Genomic DNA, 19,489 nt, shown 5'->3' with positions numbered 1-19,489 from the left:
CTGCATCATCCTACGTTCGAGAAACACGTTGCTCCAACTCTCGAATCACGGAGATAATTAGGAAAGAAGAATCAAGAGTGAAGAGAGAAATAGAATTGTCTTCACAATTAATTAATAAAATTACTTTATTCTTTTGTGATTGCAGTTTATTTTTTTGTATTGCAAAAAAATTATTGCAAACAATAGTAATAATGATTACAATAAAATCTCAAATTAGTTCGATTTTATCTTATTTCTCTTTCTTATTTCATTTAGGCATGTTTCGTTTTATTACTCTATAGTCTATACTATCATTCAATTTCTAACAGAACTTGAGAGACTTCTGTCATTGATCAAATGTAGTACTGGGTATGTTGTTGTGGTTGTAACATATGTCAAAAGCTTTGTACTTGAATTACCTAGAAGACGAATAGATTTTACCTGATTTCACTATTATATTTACACCATTTTCCCTATTCTGTTTCTACTATTGTTGCATTATAAATCTACCATTCTTCTTTTTACGTTGGTTGTGCTCTTTGTCGTAATTGTTGGATTTTTTTAGCACCCACACAGAGTAGAGTAACTCTGTAAACCGAATACAAGGAAAAACCATAAATGTTTTCATTTCACATTCTGGCAATTTGGTTTATTATTAGTTTGAATACTAACTATTCAAATAACTAGAAGGACAGGGGGCCTTCAATTTTTGTACTGAACTGCCCAAATTATCGATGCAGCGAACTCCCTCGTATTCATAATCATACAGTAATAATAAAGCTGTACGCGTTATGGTTCAATGCATGTTTCCTTTCAACTTGTTTGCTTGTTTTTTTTTTTTGGTCCGTTAGCCGTAATGTGCCCGGTTAAATTCGCTTTTGCATTGAGAAGTCTTAGAACCCGTTTGGCTGAGCTGCCAAAAATTATTTATTCTGAAAATTATTTTTTTTAGGAAGTGTTTAAACAATTTGTGTTTGGCCAATACATTTAAAAGTACTTTTTGCAATATTTGGTAAACATATTGTGTTTGACCAATCTTTCTAAAAAGTACTTTTGAGTGTCAAATTACCAAAACGGATAGTACCAAGGTCTTATAATTATTTAAAAGAGAAAAATAAACTTAAATATTTACCGTAAGAGACTTTTATTATTTTTTATTTTATTTAATAAAACATAAAGTAAAAATACATATTAAAGATTTAAATCAATATAACATATATAGTTATACCAAAGCATATAATATTATCTAGTATAATTACTTATTATTTACATGATGATTTGAACAATCAAAATACATCATTCAGTATGAATTAGAAGTCTATTCACAAATTACTATATATTATTAATCCATCATGAAATAATAAGCAAATTCACTCACAAATGATAACATTTCTCTACAATTTCATCTCTAATATTATTACACAACGCCTTCATATTACAAGACTTGCCTTGTATTTCTAAAAGAAATACCAGAAGGCCCATCTCCTTCCTCAATCTCTGCAGTAATGTCTTCATTAGCATAATAGTTGAATTTCTTATCGGTAGAATAATATCGTCGGATAAAATTTTGTATAGATATGGTAGCTGTAACAAGATGATCCTGAGTGTCAAACTTGAAAGATGACATTGAGCGTAAAATAAAAATAATTTTAAATACAAAATTATTATTTTTGTAAAAAAATAGTTAAGTATGTTTAAATTCAGATTCAAAAAGAGTAACTAATATTAACAACACATAATGCATAATTTATTTATTTTTAAATTTGAATTAAAAAAACACTACTCCCTCCGTTCCAATTTATGTGAACCTGTTTGATTGGGTACAGAGTTTAAGAAAAAATGAAGACTTTTGAAATTTGTGGTACTAAACAAGACAAAAAAGAGGTTCAAAGTATATGTGTGGTTATAAAAGCTTCTCATTAAGGGTAGAATTATAAGTTTAAGTTAAATTGTTACCAAATTTAGAAAGGGGGTCATTCTTTTTGGAAGGGACAAAAAGGAAATAGGTTCACATAAACTGAAACAGAGGGAGTAATTATTACCTAACCTAACTAACTTTGTCCTAAATTGCCAAGTGGCCTATTGTGAGCTACCACTTGGCTTAATGTGGAGGCTTTTTCTTCTTCTTTTAATAATATATAGATTATGCGATGAGATATAAATTTATTACCTATTTGTAAGTAATTTTCACAAATTAGATTTGATAATTATTTTAAAGATTCAGGAATTAATAGTGTAACGATCCGGTAGGTCGTTTTGAGAGTATTAGCCCCAATTCGCCTATTATTGCTTCCTCTATTTCATTATATGCTTATGTGACTTGCCGAGGTGCTTGGTATCGGATTCGGGAGAATTTCGGAGTGGAATGGGATACATAGTCCTTAAGTGTGAAGTTTGAGTTGTAAGAGTTAACCGTAGTTTGACCTATGTGAAGACGACTCCGAAATAGAGTTTCGTCGGTTTCAGTAGCTCTGTATGGTGATTTTGGTCGTAGGAGCGTATCCGGATGTTGATTTCGAGGTCCGTAGGTCATTTCGGCGTTATTTGGCGAAAGCAGGAAATTTGAAGATTTTTGGAAAGTTTGGCCGGATTCGGACTTTTTAATATCGGGGTGGGATTCCAATTCCAGAAGTTAGAGTAGGTCCGTAATGTCAAATGTGACATGTATGCAAAATTTAGGGTCAATCAGATGTGATTTGTTAGGTATCGGCGTCGTTTGTAGAAGTTGGAATTTCTCAGTTTCAATAGGCTTGAATTGAGGTATGATTCGTGTTGGTGATGTCGTTTGATGTGATTTGAGGGTTCAACTAAGTTAGTATGATGTTTTAGGACTTGATGGTACATTCAGACGGGGGTCCCAAGTGGCTCGGGTGTGTTTCAGGTTGAATTTTGAGCGAGTCTGAGCATTTCGACACTCTGATGTTGTTCTGGAACTTTTGAAGTGCGGGGGCACATTTTGGAGTGTTAAGGCAAAACCTCAATTGCAAATTGACCTTAGAGGAAAATGCGGAACGCAGAGGAAAATTGCGGACCGCAGAGGGAATGTACGGACTGCAAAATCGTCTTGCGGCCGCAGAAAGGAGAAAATCTGCAAGTTCGATGGTCCGACTTCGGAAGCTTATATCTTTTAATCTATAAGGAATTTGGAGATGATCAAAAAATGAAAGTTATAGTCCTTTGAATCTAGTTTCAGAAAGTTAAATCATTCATCATTTGGATATTTTTATAGAACATTATGGTCAATTTACTAAAGATTGATAGTGTAGTCACCGTTGAGGTGCGACCACACAATTTGGAATTGCGGACGCAAAACCTGAGATGTGCGACCGCACAAAAAAATGTGCGGTCAGCAAAATGGGAGGTCAAATTGTGTACTATATAAACGAGGGTTAGAGTAGTTTTTTACATTTGGAATTTGGGGGCTCGGTTTGTGGCAATTCTTCGTGGGTTTTTCAAGAAATTCATCGGGGTAAGTAATTCTAACTCGGATTTAGTTAATATACATTAATATATCATTGTTTTCATCATTTAATTAGTACTTTGAGATGGAAATTTGGGAAAAATAGAAACTTCATGAACTATAATTTGAGGATTTGAAGGTCGAGTTGTGGTCGGATTTGACTAATTTTGGTATGGTTGGACTTGTGGTTGAATGAGTATTGGGATTTTGTGACTTTTAATTGATTCTGAGATGTGGACCCCGATCGACTTTTTGGGGCGATTTTCTAATTTCTTGTTTAAGTCTTGATTTCATTAATTAGATTAGTTTCTTATAGTTATATGTTATATTTATAGTATGAAATTACTTTTGACTAGATTTGAGCCATTTTGAGTCGGAAAGTCGACAGAAAGGCATTCTTATTGAATGATTGAGCTTGATTTGAGGTAAATGACTTGTCTAACCTTGTGCGAGGAAAATTCCCTTAGGATTTGGTACTGTTATAACAATTTGTGATATGTGAGTGCCGTATACGCGAGGTGACGAGTGCATACACGGGCTAAATATTGAAAAATCCAGTCTTTGCTAAGTAAAATCCTGTTTATATCTTAAATGAGTTATTCCAGCATATGTAGTTATTATGTTTAGCCTAATATCGCATGTCTACATGTCTTACTTCTTACTTGCAATCTGTGCAACATGCTTAGTTGAATTCCTGTTTCCTTGATTTTGTATCTAGTCTTTAACTGTAGGATTCCTTGCTATGAATTTGTTGTTCCGTCGGTTACGGGTTGTGTATTTACTTTTGGGACTACGAGGGGGTACCTCGGGAGCTCCCCTGTTGCATATTTACTTTTGGGACTACGAGGCGGTACCTAGGGAGCTCCCCTGTTACATATTTACTTTTGGGACTACGAGGAGGTACCTCGGGATCTCCCCTATTGAGTATTTACTTTTGGGACTACGAGACGGTACCTCGGGAGCGCCCCTTGTCGTTTACTCCTATGTGTTGTGTTGTTACCTTTCTGTAATTTCTTATTGCTAAATTCTCAATCTTTTCATTATATTATTATATCTTCTGCCTTAATTATTATCTTCCAGTAGGGTCCTGTCCTGACCGCGTCACTACTCTACTGAGGCTAGGCTTGGCTCTTACTAGGTACCGTTGTAGTGTATTCATACTACTCTTCTGCACATATTTTTGTGTACAGACCCAAGTACCTCCTACCAGCCCCGACATCAGTGAACAGTGAGTACGTGGAGACTTCAAGGTATATATGTTAGCATCTGCAGACCTCGGAGTCTCTCTCTATCCTTATGTTGTCTTTTTTTATTCTTTATTCTCTTAGATGCTGATGTATAGAGATAGTTAGTACATTCCTTAGAGTTTGTGACTTGTGACTATCAGGTTTTGAGAGTTGTTTATACTCGAAGTTATTGGTTTTACTTGTACATGCCGAACGACAGCTTTTTGGTTTTATATGTATATATACCCGTTGTTGTTGAGGTTTAATCGTTAAATTCTGTTATTATTTCAGTTATTCCGCAAATTGTTAGGCTTACCTAGTCTTAGAGATTAGGTGTCACCACGACATCTTACGGAGGGAGATTTGGATCGTCACAAATAGCCTATAAGAGAAGAAATTATAAATGATTATTTGTAAGAAGAGGATTGATAATCCAAAGAAGGATATAGATAATTTGCTTTAGTATGGAAAAAGAAGAAGATAATTTGGAACGTTACAAGACATTACACAAAGAAAAAAAAACAAAAAAAGTCAATAAAGAATTTGGAAAGTTACAATATAATTCATGTATATTATATCTTTAAATTTAAAAGAATGGTAAAAACTAGAAACAAAAATTTTAAAAAAATTAAATCAGTAAGGGATAATTTGAAAAGTATAAATTTTGAGGATAATTTTGTCTTGAATAAAATTAATTTTCTGCCTTTTGAAAGAAGTTAGAATTTTCTGCTTCTTCCCCAAAACAGAAAAATTGCATCTACTGTTGGCCAAAAGTTCTTGCCCGTCTAGGCCAAACAACTTAAATTTTTTTTTTTAAAAAATACTTTTTGGGGGAAAAAAGTAATTTTGGCCTCCCAAAAGCTTGGCCAAATAAGCTCTTACATTAGGAATAAAGCACTCCATAACAAAAATAAATACATAACCGAGCCTGAAAATTGGAACATTTCATTAAGAATAAACGAGTACTTATATCGCTCCACCACAATCTTTAGTGATGTTGCTTGTTAAAGTTGATTTATAATTCAAGTCCCTATTTAATTGTTGGGAGAGTTTAAAAGGGAACTTTAAAGATGGTAATGAATGTCCTGTTGCAGCTTCTATATTCGACAGGCGATTTTGTTTTCATGTCTTCGGAATCATTATTGCGTATTTACTTCACATTTATTTTATAAACTGTTTAAGTAGTAAATTTCTAACCGATGGCCTCATTTATATTAAATATTGCTTTTATTGTGATAATTAGGGTAGCTACATACCGTTTAAATCATAGCTTGCTAAAATTTTGTGAGACCAGACAAGTGACATGGTTTATATTAATTCAAAGTAAGATTAAGTTATATACAATTAGGGGTCGTTTGGTAAGAGATATTAGAAAAAGTAATGCAAGTATTAGCTCTATGCATTATTAATATCTTACTTGGTACATTTTTTCAACATGTGTATAACTAATACTTGTATTAGTTATACATCATACTTGGTATTATCCTATGCATTAGTAATACGTAGAAAACTATGGCATTAGTAATACCAAGGCTATTAATGCATGCATTAGTATGCTTAAAGACAAAATTGTCCTTAAAGTCCTTTAAAGCTAGAGAATATGGAGGACATTTTTGTAAACAACTATTTTTCTTAAAAATTATGCAATGCATTATAATTTTAATATACCACACCAAATAGTAGATAAGAAATAATATATGCACAACTAATGCTTGCATTACTAACACACGCATTACTAATCCATGCATTACTAATAAACCTTATTTCGCATTATTCTTATACATCCTACCAAACCACCCCTTAGGGGCCGTTTGTTAGGATACATGAAAAAAAATAATGTATGCATTAGCTTTTATTATTACTAATTCCTTGTTTGGTACACTTTTTCAATCTGTGTATTACTAATGCAAGTAGTATTAGTTATACAACATATTTGGTGTTATCCTAAATATAATTAATACATAGCAACCAATGGTATTAGCAATACCAAGGTTATTAATGCATGCATTAGCATGGTTAAAGACAAAATTGACCTTAAAGTCCCTTAAAGTTAAATAATAATATAGAGGATATTTCTGTAAACAACTAATTTTCTTAAAAATTATGCAATGGCTTTAATACCAAACAGTAAGTAAGAAATAATTTCTGCATAACTAATACTTGCATTACTAACTCATACATTACTAATCACTGCATTGCTAATACACCTTATTCAACAGTTCTATTCTTATACACTCTACCAAACGACCCCTTATGGCAGAACAAATTTCTATCTTATCAATATAAATATAATTTAATCGAGTACTAACCTATTTTTCAAGTCATCGTATCAAGCCGGCTATAAGATGTTAATTACCTATTACAGTATTTAGATCAACTTTAATCTTATCGTATAAAATATATAGTACACAGCGGAAAACATAAACACATTCAAATATTATGAAGGTTGGTCCTCATCTTTATCTTCTTACAAATACCGCGTACGAAAAATATACACACAGAGAGAATATATGTGTGCATTCTTTTTCTTTTAATGTGAGAGGGTGTGTAGAAATGAGTATTAGCTTTAATTACTCTCTATGCATCAAAGTTGACGAATTTCGACATGCATAGTTAAAAACAATTATGTAATGATCCAATTTCTCACATAATTGTCATATTTAATTAATATCTAGTCTCATTTGGAAATATCAATTACATACACATATCCAATTTCCAGCTAAATGTGAATGGAGCTTGAAGAAGCCTGATCTCAGTAACTAGTTTGACGCCCCAAAAAACCTTACTAGAATATTTGCTCCGTTTAGATTTGTGTTCAGTTATTTATTTTGCTTTCTAAGTGCTCGTTTTCTTTCCATGTTTGTCCATTGATTTACATGTGTCTTCATGCTTCTGAGTTCTGATAAATTCTATTACGTACGTGCCATTGATGAGGAAGAAAATTGCACAGCTAATATTTAGGGCCAATTTACTATCAAAATCAAGAATACCTACTCAAACATTAGGTCAAACTTAAACCACCAAATCTTTAGAACAAGATTAGTCTACTACTCCTTTTTAAAAGCTAAACTGAATATACACATGCATACACAAACACAAAGTAGTTGTTTTTAACTTTCCTATATATGGATTAATTTGGCTTTGCCTATTAACAAAAGGAGCAGTTAATTTAGAAGCGATCTCATTTTTTTCGCCAGTCATGCATTAGAAAAATTCTAATGAACTCGAAAAGATAATGCGTGTTACTTTTGCGTAAGTGATAACTCTCACTTATATAAAACATTTTCGTAACTGCAAAAAGACTATCAAACATTGAACAATTATATTTAAAGTTTTTATTTTTTTGGTAAGAGGGGAGACCCGCATCCACAACAACCTCTACCCTTCGGGTGAGCACTTTGTGCGCACGGGGTAAACCTCCCACTGTGTAATAGCCTACAAACCATGTAAACTACACTAGGCAATCCCTGTGACAGGCTCAACCCAGAAGATATTGAGGGGAGAATCGATCCCAGGTCATCCGTATGGATAACCGCCCTCCAAATCAACTGGGCAACTCCGAAGGGTAATTATATTTAAAGTTATCACCTATGTATTTGCAATTTGTAGTTCACTAACCTTCTGAGAATAAGTTCCTGATACTAGGAGAATATTTGTATTTCCAATTCGCCGGCATTTGTGTTTGAAAATTATTTTTGTTTAAAATAAGAGAACATACGCATCAATCAGAGAGAGAGTTTAAAATAAGGAGAAAAAATATGTCTATGTTTTTTTTATAAAAAAAATAACCGGACTGTGGAGTTCACGTGTGAATTTGAATCCAAATGCGTGCGGACAGATGATAGTATATTCTAAAGAAGGCGTCAAAAAAGATAATCAATGTATTCCCCCCCGCGCACTACTAGCTGCTTTAATTGACATATTAGGAAAAACTTTTGTTAGGACCATATCGGCCAATTAAAAGTTGTAAGTATAAAACTTAGCCCGTTTGGGAAAGTTATTTTCTGCGCACAACAGCGCATCAATGTCTCTTAGTTTTCTATTAATATATATTAAACTCGTTCTTTTACCAAAACAAAAAAGGAAAAAAAAAACACTATGTCAAAGAATTTAAGCATTCAACTTAAATCTTAACGAAAAAAGTTCTCAAGTCCAAGACTTCAATCTCTTTAATGGTCTTAATTTACATATATCGATCATAATCTAACAACTTATACGAAATGACACTTACCATATTTATATATCTATACTATATTGAAAGCACGAAGGCCTTTAACAAAATGTCGTTCGATTTTTTTATCCTCTAAAAATGAATTTCACATTAAATAAAATTATAATTTAAGTTATTTTCCAAATATTTAGGATTTTGAAACCAACTAAAATTTGACTTATTAAATAGTTCCCTATTTAAACTATGTATATAATCCAAATATTTAGGACACTAAAAGTTACCTTATATGGATCGAAAGAATATAACCACGATTGTTCAAAGATGGTCCACGTTATTATTAGTTTAGCTTTTAATTCTAATTAAATATTTATAGTCTTAAACAACTTTTCTTAAATATTATTTAGAGAGTTGAATGAGGCTGAAATCAAATTTAAATGGAGTACTATATTCTATACTACGTGCACATACATTGTTACGAAGAAATTTGGAATGTTGTTTTTTAATTTTTTTAATTTGGTCGTTTAATTATGAGCATGCTTATAAACATGACAAAATAAAAATATAGATTACAAAAAATATACAAGAAAATTATTTTGGTAACAATTTTATCATGAAAATATTTTAAGAAACAATTATAATTTTCTTTTTGAATCAAATTAGACTAAAATTTAAAACGTCCCAATTAAAATATAAAAACTGATTATACAAATACAAGAAAACTAACACACTAAATCCGTGAGAATTGATTGAAAGAATAAATTCTAAATCTGATTTTTACGTGAATTTCATATTTTTACTCCTTCTAGGATAGATGACATCTTGTTTATGTCTTTTTAATTAGAATTAACATAAGAATATATAGCTTTTTGAAAATAAAATATAATAATTCTAAATCTTTAAAGTTGTATGATTTAGTTAAAACTAAAAAGGATGCGTAACTTGTAAAATTAAAGCAATAAAAGTATAAATCTTAAATAAATTTTAAGTTTAATATATTGACTGAGATGACTGAGAAATCATGTCGGACAAAGTTTCTTCTTTTAATGAGTTAGCAAAATAGAATCAAGAATCAAGGTTTCTTCTTGACATATATTTCATGATTCAATCAGAAATTTAATATAATTTTAAAAAAAATTGTACTCATTTGGATAAGAATATATGCGCGTATCCTTAGACTAGTATATACCGGCAACAAATACAAATGGAGTATATTCCGACAACAAATACGCATATCCTTAAACTAGTATATAAAAAATGAGGATGACCTTCTTTTTCCTTATACCGGCAACAAATGCAAAGGGAGATGACGTTGCGGTGGAAATTAATATAGTATTATAGCTGTATATATGGACTGTCTCTGTTTACCTTAATTATTAAAGCAAAGAAAATGTCCTCACGATTGAGGTTAGAGCCACACACCATTGATGGTACTTATATGTACCCACATTGCAATTAGTGGCTGAGGCATGATTTATATAACGGGGTATGTAAGATTTTTTTTATAAGCGGTATCGATATTTATGTAAGATTATAAAATAAATAACATTAATCAGGACATGTCTAAATGAGTAATAATTTTATTGATGAAGATCTATCACGTGACACCGCTTCGTCCGATATATGTCCTCCCCTGATATACTCAGTGGCGAATCCAGGATTTTAAAGTCGTGGGTGCTCACTGATAAAAACTTTGAAAGAAGAGGGAAAAAGAATTTAGTTATGGGTGCTCAATCAATATTTATCTAAATATTTTTATAATTACCTATACAACTTTACTAAATCTTGTCAAAGATAATGGGTGCTTGAGAACCCAAAATCAACATGTAGATCCGCCCCTAATAAAGTGGATTCAAAAAATAAAAAAAGTAAATATATGAAGAATTATTAAAGCAAAGTATACATATATAAAAAATTATTAATCCTATATACACAGTTTAACTTTCCTGCAAATGGAATTCAAATAATCCCCTTCGGTCGTCCTAGTTCCGCCTTACCTTACCTGCAATGCTAAGATCAGCATGATCTATTACAATGCTGTTACTGAACAGTTACCCCCTCAGGTTTTCTGAATCAAAATTTCTTCATGTTCAGAGAATATTATATACTGTAAAGTTTCAGCAAAAAAGGAAGTGGTTTTCCATTTGCCACTTGGTTATATAAATAGTGGTGGTGTTTACTAAAGTGTAAATTAACATACAAAAACAATCATATCATCCTTCCCATGAACAATTTTTTCTGTATCTTCCTCATGAAACAAAATCATGTACTATCATTCAAAGTCACCACATCAATTTTTTGTAACTAAAGAATGACTTAATTTTGCGTAAGTATCACAGAAAGACATTTAACAATTTTCTTGTATAGCTTTGGCAAAATATCACAGAAAATGCCACCCCTGTTACTTATAATGATTTTTTGTGATACGTAGACAAATTTGAGTAATTTTTTTATTATAAAAAATAGTTTAATGGCTTTTGTAAAATTAAGGTAAAGTTGAGTGATGTTTCGGTCCAAAAAATTTATTTAGTGACATTGGTTACAACAATCATATCATCCTTTCCGTGAACAATTTTTTTTATTTTTATATCTGCCTCATGGAACAAAATCATGTTAGTGGGTTGGGTTAAAGTTAATTAGATAATGTTCTTTTTGCTTCAATGAATATAGGGGTGTGAGAATTTGTTACACTATACATCTCTCGCTTTGTTTTCTCTTTTTTGCATCGACATATAATAAAATGTATGGACGTCTCGCAAAAGTGTTAGAACGCTAATATTTGAAAAGTAACTAATTAGATAATTTAATTATATAAAATGAAAGTATAAAAGTTTTTACATTACTAGTGTATTGTAATTTGGTACAGTGGATTATTTACTAAATATTTCAATAGTTTAATACTTTAACTTTTATATATAATAGTGACAATATAAAAGAATCTAATTCCATTATCAGGTGATAACTACATGCAACTATATATACAATCATAAATGGAGTTAGTACTTGAATACATACACGTATTATAATAGATTAAATTACACTGATATAGAAGTTAAATCCATATTCCAAGTTATCATATTAGACGTATTATGAATAATTACCCTTTGTTTAGGTAACTTAACTTGACGGGGGAAACTGAGGTTAAACTCAATAAGAATATGGGATGGTTACGTGCAACCTTCTCCTAATTAAACTAATCAAGTTAATGCAGTAATCTTTTACTTATAATATTTATTTACCAAAATAATACTAAATAAAAACTTTTCAAATCAGTTATTATGGGAAGGTACTTTTGTCGTCCTTAACAGAAATTAACTATTGAAAAAATGTTCACACTCAAATCGTACATTCAATTGCTGAAGAAAAATTTGGTTAAAATCTTCTTACATAGAAAAGCAGAAAAGAGAGTCTCTTACTTATGTATCTTTTTTAAGGAGAAGAAAAACAACATTAGAAAGAGAGGAAAATCCTATATAATCGAGACAACTTTTGTTTATCTTTTAAGTGACACATCCTTCGGCAGTGGTTGTCTCTTCTTTTTTTATGTTATTTTGTTTTATTTTTTTTTCTTTGGGTTAACCCAACCCTATTTCTTTCATCCAATAAATTTCGTACTACTGTACTGGTAAGTAGTAATACTGAATAGTTATCTTATTTAATTATACGCCAGTCTGGATAGACAAGTTGAAATCTCTTTTCTTCTTTTCTTTTTTAATTACATAATAATATGTCTCATTTAATATAAAGGGAATAAAGATATTGTACTAAGTTAGGGAGTTGGGGTTGAACCTAATGCAGTTATTCCATTCGTTAGGAACTTAATATTTTATCATAAATCTTTTTCATACTGTCTGCTAGCATTTACTTCCTGCTTGTGTATTTATAATCGCAGTTAGCTTTTCTACTTTCAAAGCTACACGTGAAAATTCAAACACAAAAATAATCATATAACAACTGTTCTCTCTATTCTTTCTTTCTTTAAGGCAAATGGGAAGGTCACCTTGTTGTGAGAAAGTTGGATTGAAGAAAGGACCATGGACTCCTGAAGAAGACCAAAAACTAATGGCTTTCATTGAAAAATATGGCTGTGGCAGCTGGCGTGCTTTGCCTGCTAAAGCTGGTAACTTGTCTTATTTTTCGGGTTACAAATATAATTTTTAATGGACGATTAACTGTAGTTATTTTGATAATGCAAAACGTTAAACTCGTAGAACTTTTTTATCGTTAAGCATGCATTGATAAATTGTTTTCATGGGAATGATTTTTTATTTTTTTTTTAATTTTATATAGGATTAAAGAGGTGTGGAAAGAGCTGCAGACTAAGATGGATAAATTATCTAAGACCAGATATCAAGAGAGGAAAGTTCAGTTTGCAAGAAGAACAAACCATCATTCAACTCCATGCCCTTCTTGGAAACAGGTAATAATAATAACTAGTTACTTAATATGACATGCAGAACCACTGAATGCTGAATAGGAAAGGAAATATAATTCTTCTTCTATCCAAGATACAAAAAGACAACAGTGTTATACGTACGGCCTGTGTACTGCTGCAATTCAACATTACGTAAATGGTCTAACATTGTTACGTTGACAAGTTTTCTCTCAGAGTTTTTATGTATTACTTCCTACCTTGACCCTCAATCTACACTGTTCATCATAGAAAAAAGTGTGGAGTTAAATGCTACCCCTCAGTCTCAATTTATGTAGTAACGTTTAGATTTTAAGAGTTAAACGAGTTTTTCCTTCATCACTATTGCCTTTTTAATATATATTGGATCGTTAATTATTTTGACATATAGTACTTTTTATGTAACTTCTAAATATGCAAATTTTATGTCAAAATACTCTACGATTCTATGTATGAATTTACGGTCAAAATTATAAGTTTGACTCTCGAAATTTAAATGGTGACACATAAAATTATCTAAAGGGTTTTATTATATGCGCAGTTACCTGAAATTATCTTTTATGTGATTGTGTATAAAAGCTGATAATACTATTATCATATAGGTGGTCAGCTATAGCAGCTCACTTGCCCAATAGGACGGACAATGAGATAAAGAACTACTGGAATACACACTTGAAGAAGAGATTAACCAAGATGGGCATTGATCCAATTACTCATAAACCAAAAACCAACATTTTTGGGAAGGATGCTGCTAACCTAAGTCACATGGCTCAATGGGAAAATGCTCGTCTTGAAGCTGAAGCTAGACTTGTTCGTGAGTCCAAGAAACAAATAATTTCCAACCAATTTGGTCCTAATTTGGCTACTAAACCAATATCTCATGGCAACCTACAAAGAAACATTTTGCCCCTTCAAACAAAAATATCACCTTGTCTTGACGTACTAAAAGCATGGCAAGGGACTAATTGGATAACAAAGCCAAAAACCAAAGATATGACTTCATCAGTTTTTGATCCTTTCTTCGATTCTCCAACATCCACGTCAAACATATCGAACAACAACTTATTCATGGTACCAAATAATAATATTCCTGGATTAGTAGACATGAATTCGTGTTTGGTTGGAGAAAGTAATTTCATGGAAAACACAAAGGAAGAAGTTCAAACAGAGTGGAAATGCTTCGACAAGCCAAGCAACGAATTACTCAGCCAGATTAACGATATTTCATATTCAAATGATTCATCAACTTATAATATAAGCATAATAGACCAATCTTCATCAGGTTTGATTCAAGGGTTTACGCACTTGGAAAATATTGTTGGAAGCTGCGAAGACAATCTTGAGGACGACAACAATAACAACAATTATTGGAATTCTATACTAAATTCTTGTACTTTACCTGCTGATTCACCAGTATTTTAATTAATTTAATATGTTTAATATTAGGATTTGATTAGGAAATTCTACCTTAGACTAGATTTTTAAACCTTGGTGTTGTTGCGAGCATCTAGTTCACACGGACCTAGTCTAGAGAAGAATTGCCTGAGAATTTTTCAACCCAGAGAATAAGATTAGAGCTTTAGGGGAATAACTATATTGTACTAGTGGTCAGTAACCCTATCATAGTTTTATTAAACTCATTGTCAGTGCTATTAAATTGAAGTACTTCGTGTTTATTGTTGGTGGCCATTTTCAAAGATTTGGTATATGTATGATGGACCCATATTCAGAGAGACATGCGTCATGGGTCCATTAATATAAAATGGCGCTAGCTGACAAGAACGACGTAAATATTTCTGTATAATTTAAACTCTATAAACAGTATGTGTAACGTCCAGTAGACTATGTTTTAAATAACAATTACAAGACTTGAAGGGGACTCGTCTCACGGTAAGAAGCCAGTCTCCAAACTGTTGGCTAATTTATTTTCATTTTTTAGTAACTAAAACTGTTGGATATGATTATGTATCCAAGATCCGATATGTCATGTAAGAGTTTAAGAGTTTAAACACATTATTATGAAACTATATATTGTTTTAATTAGGAATGATTTATCTGGTATTCATAATTTGCTATCATATATTTTTTCTGATAAGTTGATTATCCAGACATAATTTATACTCCATCTAATGGTCTCGATTGTATGGGATATTAGTATATCTCATTTACTAAATTTCATATAGTATATGAGTGGTTTGGAGATATAATTAGGGTAAATACTTATTCATACCGGATATTTACACCAAATTATATTAACTCACTATGGTTAATTAATTTAATTAGATGAGAATGCAAGTAATTTACTATGGTTAAATGATTGAAGTCCATATGCAAGACACATGTTATATATTTATTGGTTTGGTGTAAACATTCGGGGTAAGTTTTTAACCGAATGGAGATATCCTAGTGGTTAAGATTATCATAAATTAACATGTCATTAGAATATTCTCAGGAAGAACTGTTAGGACCGAAAAAATCGGGTCTCATGCGGAAGCTAGTAACGCAAATCTTGAGCGACAATAAATCAGATAACAAAAGAGAAATACACCAAAAGAGACACAAACATTTAACATGGTTCGATCAATTGATCTACGTCCATGGCGGAGATGAGCAATCCACTATATAAAAGAGAGTACAAAATATTGAGAGAACAACCTCACGAATAGGCAAACACAAGTGATACACTAACACTTGTCCCGTAAAATTCCCCCCCTAAGCAAGACTCTCAAACCCCATATGACTACATTATGGATGCTACTGAATCAGAATGAAAGATCCTTAATTTATAGAAGTCCAAACATTTTCCTCCAAAAAAAAAGGACTAGCCAAATATGGAAGAATTATATTTTTCTTCTAGGAAAAGAAAAATCCAATTATGATAAATATGTTGTCATTTCCTTCATGAGATAGGAGAACCAATTATGATAAGAAAATCTGGGCAAACACCTAACAAAAACATAGTATAGAGGTTCCCTAAATTTGTACTGATTCATCATACAAGTATTTCCTTTAATATTTTGATTCCGGACACCTAACAACGTATAGGGAGCTAGCTAGATGAATGGATATTGATATGATTAAATACGTGTAAAATTAATGATTAGTGCTCCCAAACCTTTTGGTAATAAGTTTAAGCTTTATGATGTCACAGTCATAACGACATTTTAAGACCTTGGTCAGTATATAATTAAATTAATAAAAAAATCAGTTGTGTTTAGTCATCTATTAATTGGTATATATGTTTTTTTTATTCCTTTTCTCAAAATTAAGATGTTTGACAAAAAATTTTTAGAGGAAAAAATGCTTTTGAGTAGAAACAGGAGCAGTTTTTGAAAAGCAAAAAAAGTAATTTTTCCCTAGAACCACTTTTTTGAGGACTTGAAAAAAAAAATACACTTCGAAACACTTTTTAAAAGTTTAGCTAAACACTAATTGTTGCTCAAAAATGTTTTCCAAATTAATTAGCCAAATAGAAACTGTTTCTCGCCAAAAGTACTTTTTTGAAAAGTATTTCTCAAAATAAGCAAACTTTAGAAGCTTGGCCAAACAAGCTATAATAATTGGTTTGATTGGGGTTTGACAACTAAGCTATATATAACCTAAGGTTAACCCAAAAAACTATAACCATGAAAAAAAATACTTCATCCGTTTCAAATTAGATGATGTACTTTTCTTTATATTATATTCGAAAATAAATGATATATTTTTAAATTTGGAAATAATTCAACTTTAAACTCTTCATTTTACCTATTTTATCCTTAATGAGAAATTTTTACAATCACACAAATGACATGACCTCACAAAATCTTTACCCCTTATACTTTTAAGACCACAAGTTTCAAAACCTTTTTTTCTTAAATTTTGTACCGAACTTAGTAGTTCTAGGAATTATGAGAGTGAAATATGTCACTTCATGTTGTCCCGTCATTGAGGAGAGTTGCTAGAAGCCAAAGATGTCACTTCGTGCCATCCCATCATTGAGGAGAGTTGCTGGAAGCCAACTTGATTAGTACTCTTTCAATTTAAGTAATTTAATTTCACTTGACATAAAATTTAAGAGGAAAAAAAGTTTTTTTTTGAAATATATGGTCTTAAAAACTTAAGGGATCGTTTTGTAAAATGCATTAGATGAAATAATACTATATACATTAACTTTGTGTATTAATAATACCTTATTTGATATACTTTTGAACATATGCATTAATTATGCAAGCATTACTTATACACCCTATTTGATATTATTCTATGCATAACTAATGCATAGAAAATCATGATATTAACAATACAATGGATTTTAATGCATTCATTAGCTTAGTTAAAGATAAAATTGTCCTTCAAAATTTATGCTTGATTAAAATATGCTATTATATTATTGCAAGTTTAAAATAATCCAAATAGTGAGAAATAAAAATTATATCCCTAGTAAATAAATAAATGCTAAGAATATTTTTTTTATGAATAAATATTCAGTTTTATACTACAATATAGATAGACAAATCAAATAATTTTTTAATTTTTTTTTTCATAAAAAAACCTTCCTTAACATATGTTTCTTTTAAAAGATAGAGTGATGGACTGGTTTTGAGAGCATTTTTTGAACAATTCTTTTTAAAAATTGTGCAATGCTTTAATACCTCAAACTAAATAATGGATAAGAAATATGTCAGTATAACTAATGCAAGCATAACAAATACCAGCATTACTAATACACTTTATTCAGCATTATTCTTATGCACCCTACCATACGACCCCTAAGGGGTAAAAGTTTATAGGATCATGTATTTGTGTGACTATAAAAACTTCTCATTAATGGTTTGTTTGGATGGTTGTTACCTATTGTATCGTATCGAATTTTTACTTTAAATACAATGTTTGTTTTGATTGTTACTTAAATTTTATTGTATCGTATCGTTAAATCCGTCGTTACGTAACGATGAAATGTGCCACTTTATGTAACGACCGATTTGGTTGTGGTCGCGTCGTTTTCTTGTGTTTTTCTCTCAATCTCACCCTTCATTATTATTAAATAATTTTATTTTATCATTTACCCTACCTTTTTATATACCGTATCATAATTTTTCTTTATAATATTGCAAGTTTATTCATCATATTACTGATGCGTGATACCATAAAACGACGGTAAAACGACACAATCTATCCAAACATTGTATTAATTAAACGATACAGTACAATACAATACAATACGATACGATACATTATGAAACGATATGTAACAACCATCCAAACAAACTGTAAGAGTAAAGTGGGTAAAATAAAAAGTTTAAAGTTAAATTATTTCCAAATATATAAATATATCATTCTTTTTGGAACAGACTAATAAAGAAAGTACGTCATTTAAACTAAAATGTAACTTGGTTTGACTGACATAGTACTCAGTGGCCGATTCAGAATTCAAGGCAATGGACAGAGGCAAATTTAGAATTCCGAGAAGATGGGTGCACCATTACGAGATGGGAAAATCTAGTAAACTCCATGCGTGTGAGAAAAGGGAAGTTGGTAATTGATTGATTTGGTGATTTTAAGAATGAAAAGAAAAGTTATGTTAGTTGAAATAGAAAGAAAAGAAATATTTAAGAAAAAAATTAAACAAAAATTTTGGAATCCGTTGCTAGAAATAAGGGTAAAAAACTAGTGTATCACTTTACCTCTTTTGATCATGGGTTCCATTAAAACGGATAAATATATTTTTGCCAAATTATGTATATCATATAGTATATACTTTAATTCGAGAATTACGGATAAATATATTTTTGCCAAATTATGCATATCATATAGTATATACTTTAATTCGAGAATTACGGATTCGCGTGAACCATATTTCATATGGGTGTTCACACAATAATCACCCTTTTCTATGCGTGTCTGCCTTTCCTTATATGTAAGCCGTATCCTGTGAAAACAGAGAAGAACCAAACGTCTAAAAAAGGGGTTGTCGCTTTACATGTAAAGGTAAATTCATCATGTTTTTTGTATACTCGAGCTAAATATCAATCAGTACATGCACATAAACAAATAAACCAAAACTTCCAATTGAAACCAATGCAACAGGAGACTATCAAATGCTATGGGTTCTTAAAGAACTTTTTTTGTTTTTATGATAGTAGTAATCAATGTAACTGCTTAGGTTCTTTAGCATTTAACGGGTCTTAACAAAATAAGAAATTTTGTTTAATCCAAATGAAATATTGAGAGTATATATTATATAATTAATTTGAAATGAAATC

At 31.1% G+C, this 19,489-nt stretch overlaps 1 protein-coding gene across 1 annotated transcript; it reads left to right on the top strand.

Moving 5' to 3' along the window:
* The first annotated feature begins 12,758 nt into the window (after window positions 1–12,758).
* Window positions 12,759–14,945, top strand: LOC107795835 (transcription factor MYB16-like). The gene is made up of 3 exons (XM_016618541.2): window positions 12,759–12,953; window positions 13,124–13,253; window positions 13,847–14,945. Exons 1-3 carry the CDS (start codon window positions 12,821–12,823, stop codon window positions 14,664–14,666), a joined length of 1,083 nt encoding a protein of 360 aa, XP_016474027.1. The 5' UTR covers window positions 12,759–12,820; the 3' UTR covers window positions 14,667–14,945.
* Window positions 14,946–19,489: the final 4,544 nt, after the last annotated feature.

This window comes from Nicotiana tabacum, chromosome 18 (genome assembly GCF_000715075.1).
Source record: "Nicotiana tabacum cultivar K326 chromosome 18, ASM71507v2, whole genome shotgun sequence".
Lineage (NCBI taxonomy): Eukaryota > Viridiplantae > Streptophyta > Magnoliopsida > Solanales > Solanaceae > Nicotiana > Nicotiana tabacum.
Note: the sequence above shows the minus strand (reverse complement) of the source record. Positions and strands in the feature narration are given on the sequence as shown.

Bases quoted from the DNA above. Each gene is read 5' to 3' on its own strand.
- LOC107795835 (XM_016618541.2), top strand. From the start codon at position 12,821: ATGGGAAGGTCACCTTGTTGTGAGAAAGTTGGATTGAAGAAAGGACCA. The intron at 12,954-13,123 runs GTAACTTGTCTT...AATTTTATATAG, and splicing joins TGCTTTGCCTGCTAAAGCTG to GATTAAAGAGGTGTGGAAAG. The intron at 13,254-13,846 runs GTAATAATAATA...ATTATCATATAG, and splicing joins CATGCCCTTCTTGGAAACAG to GTGGTCAGCTATAGCAGCTC.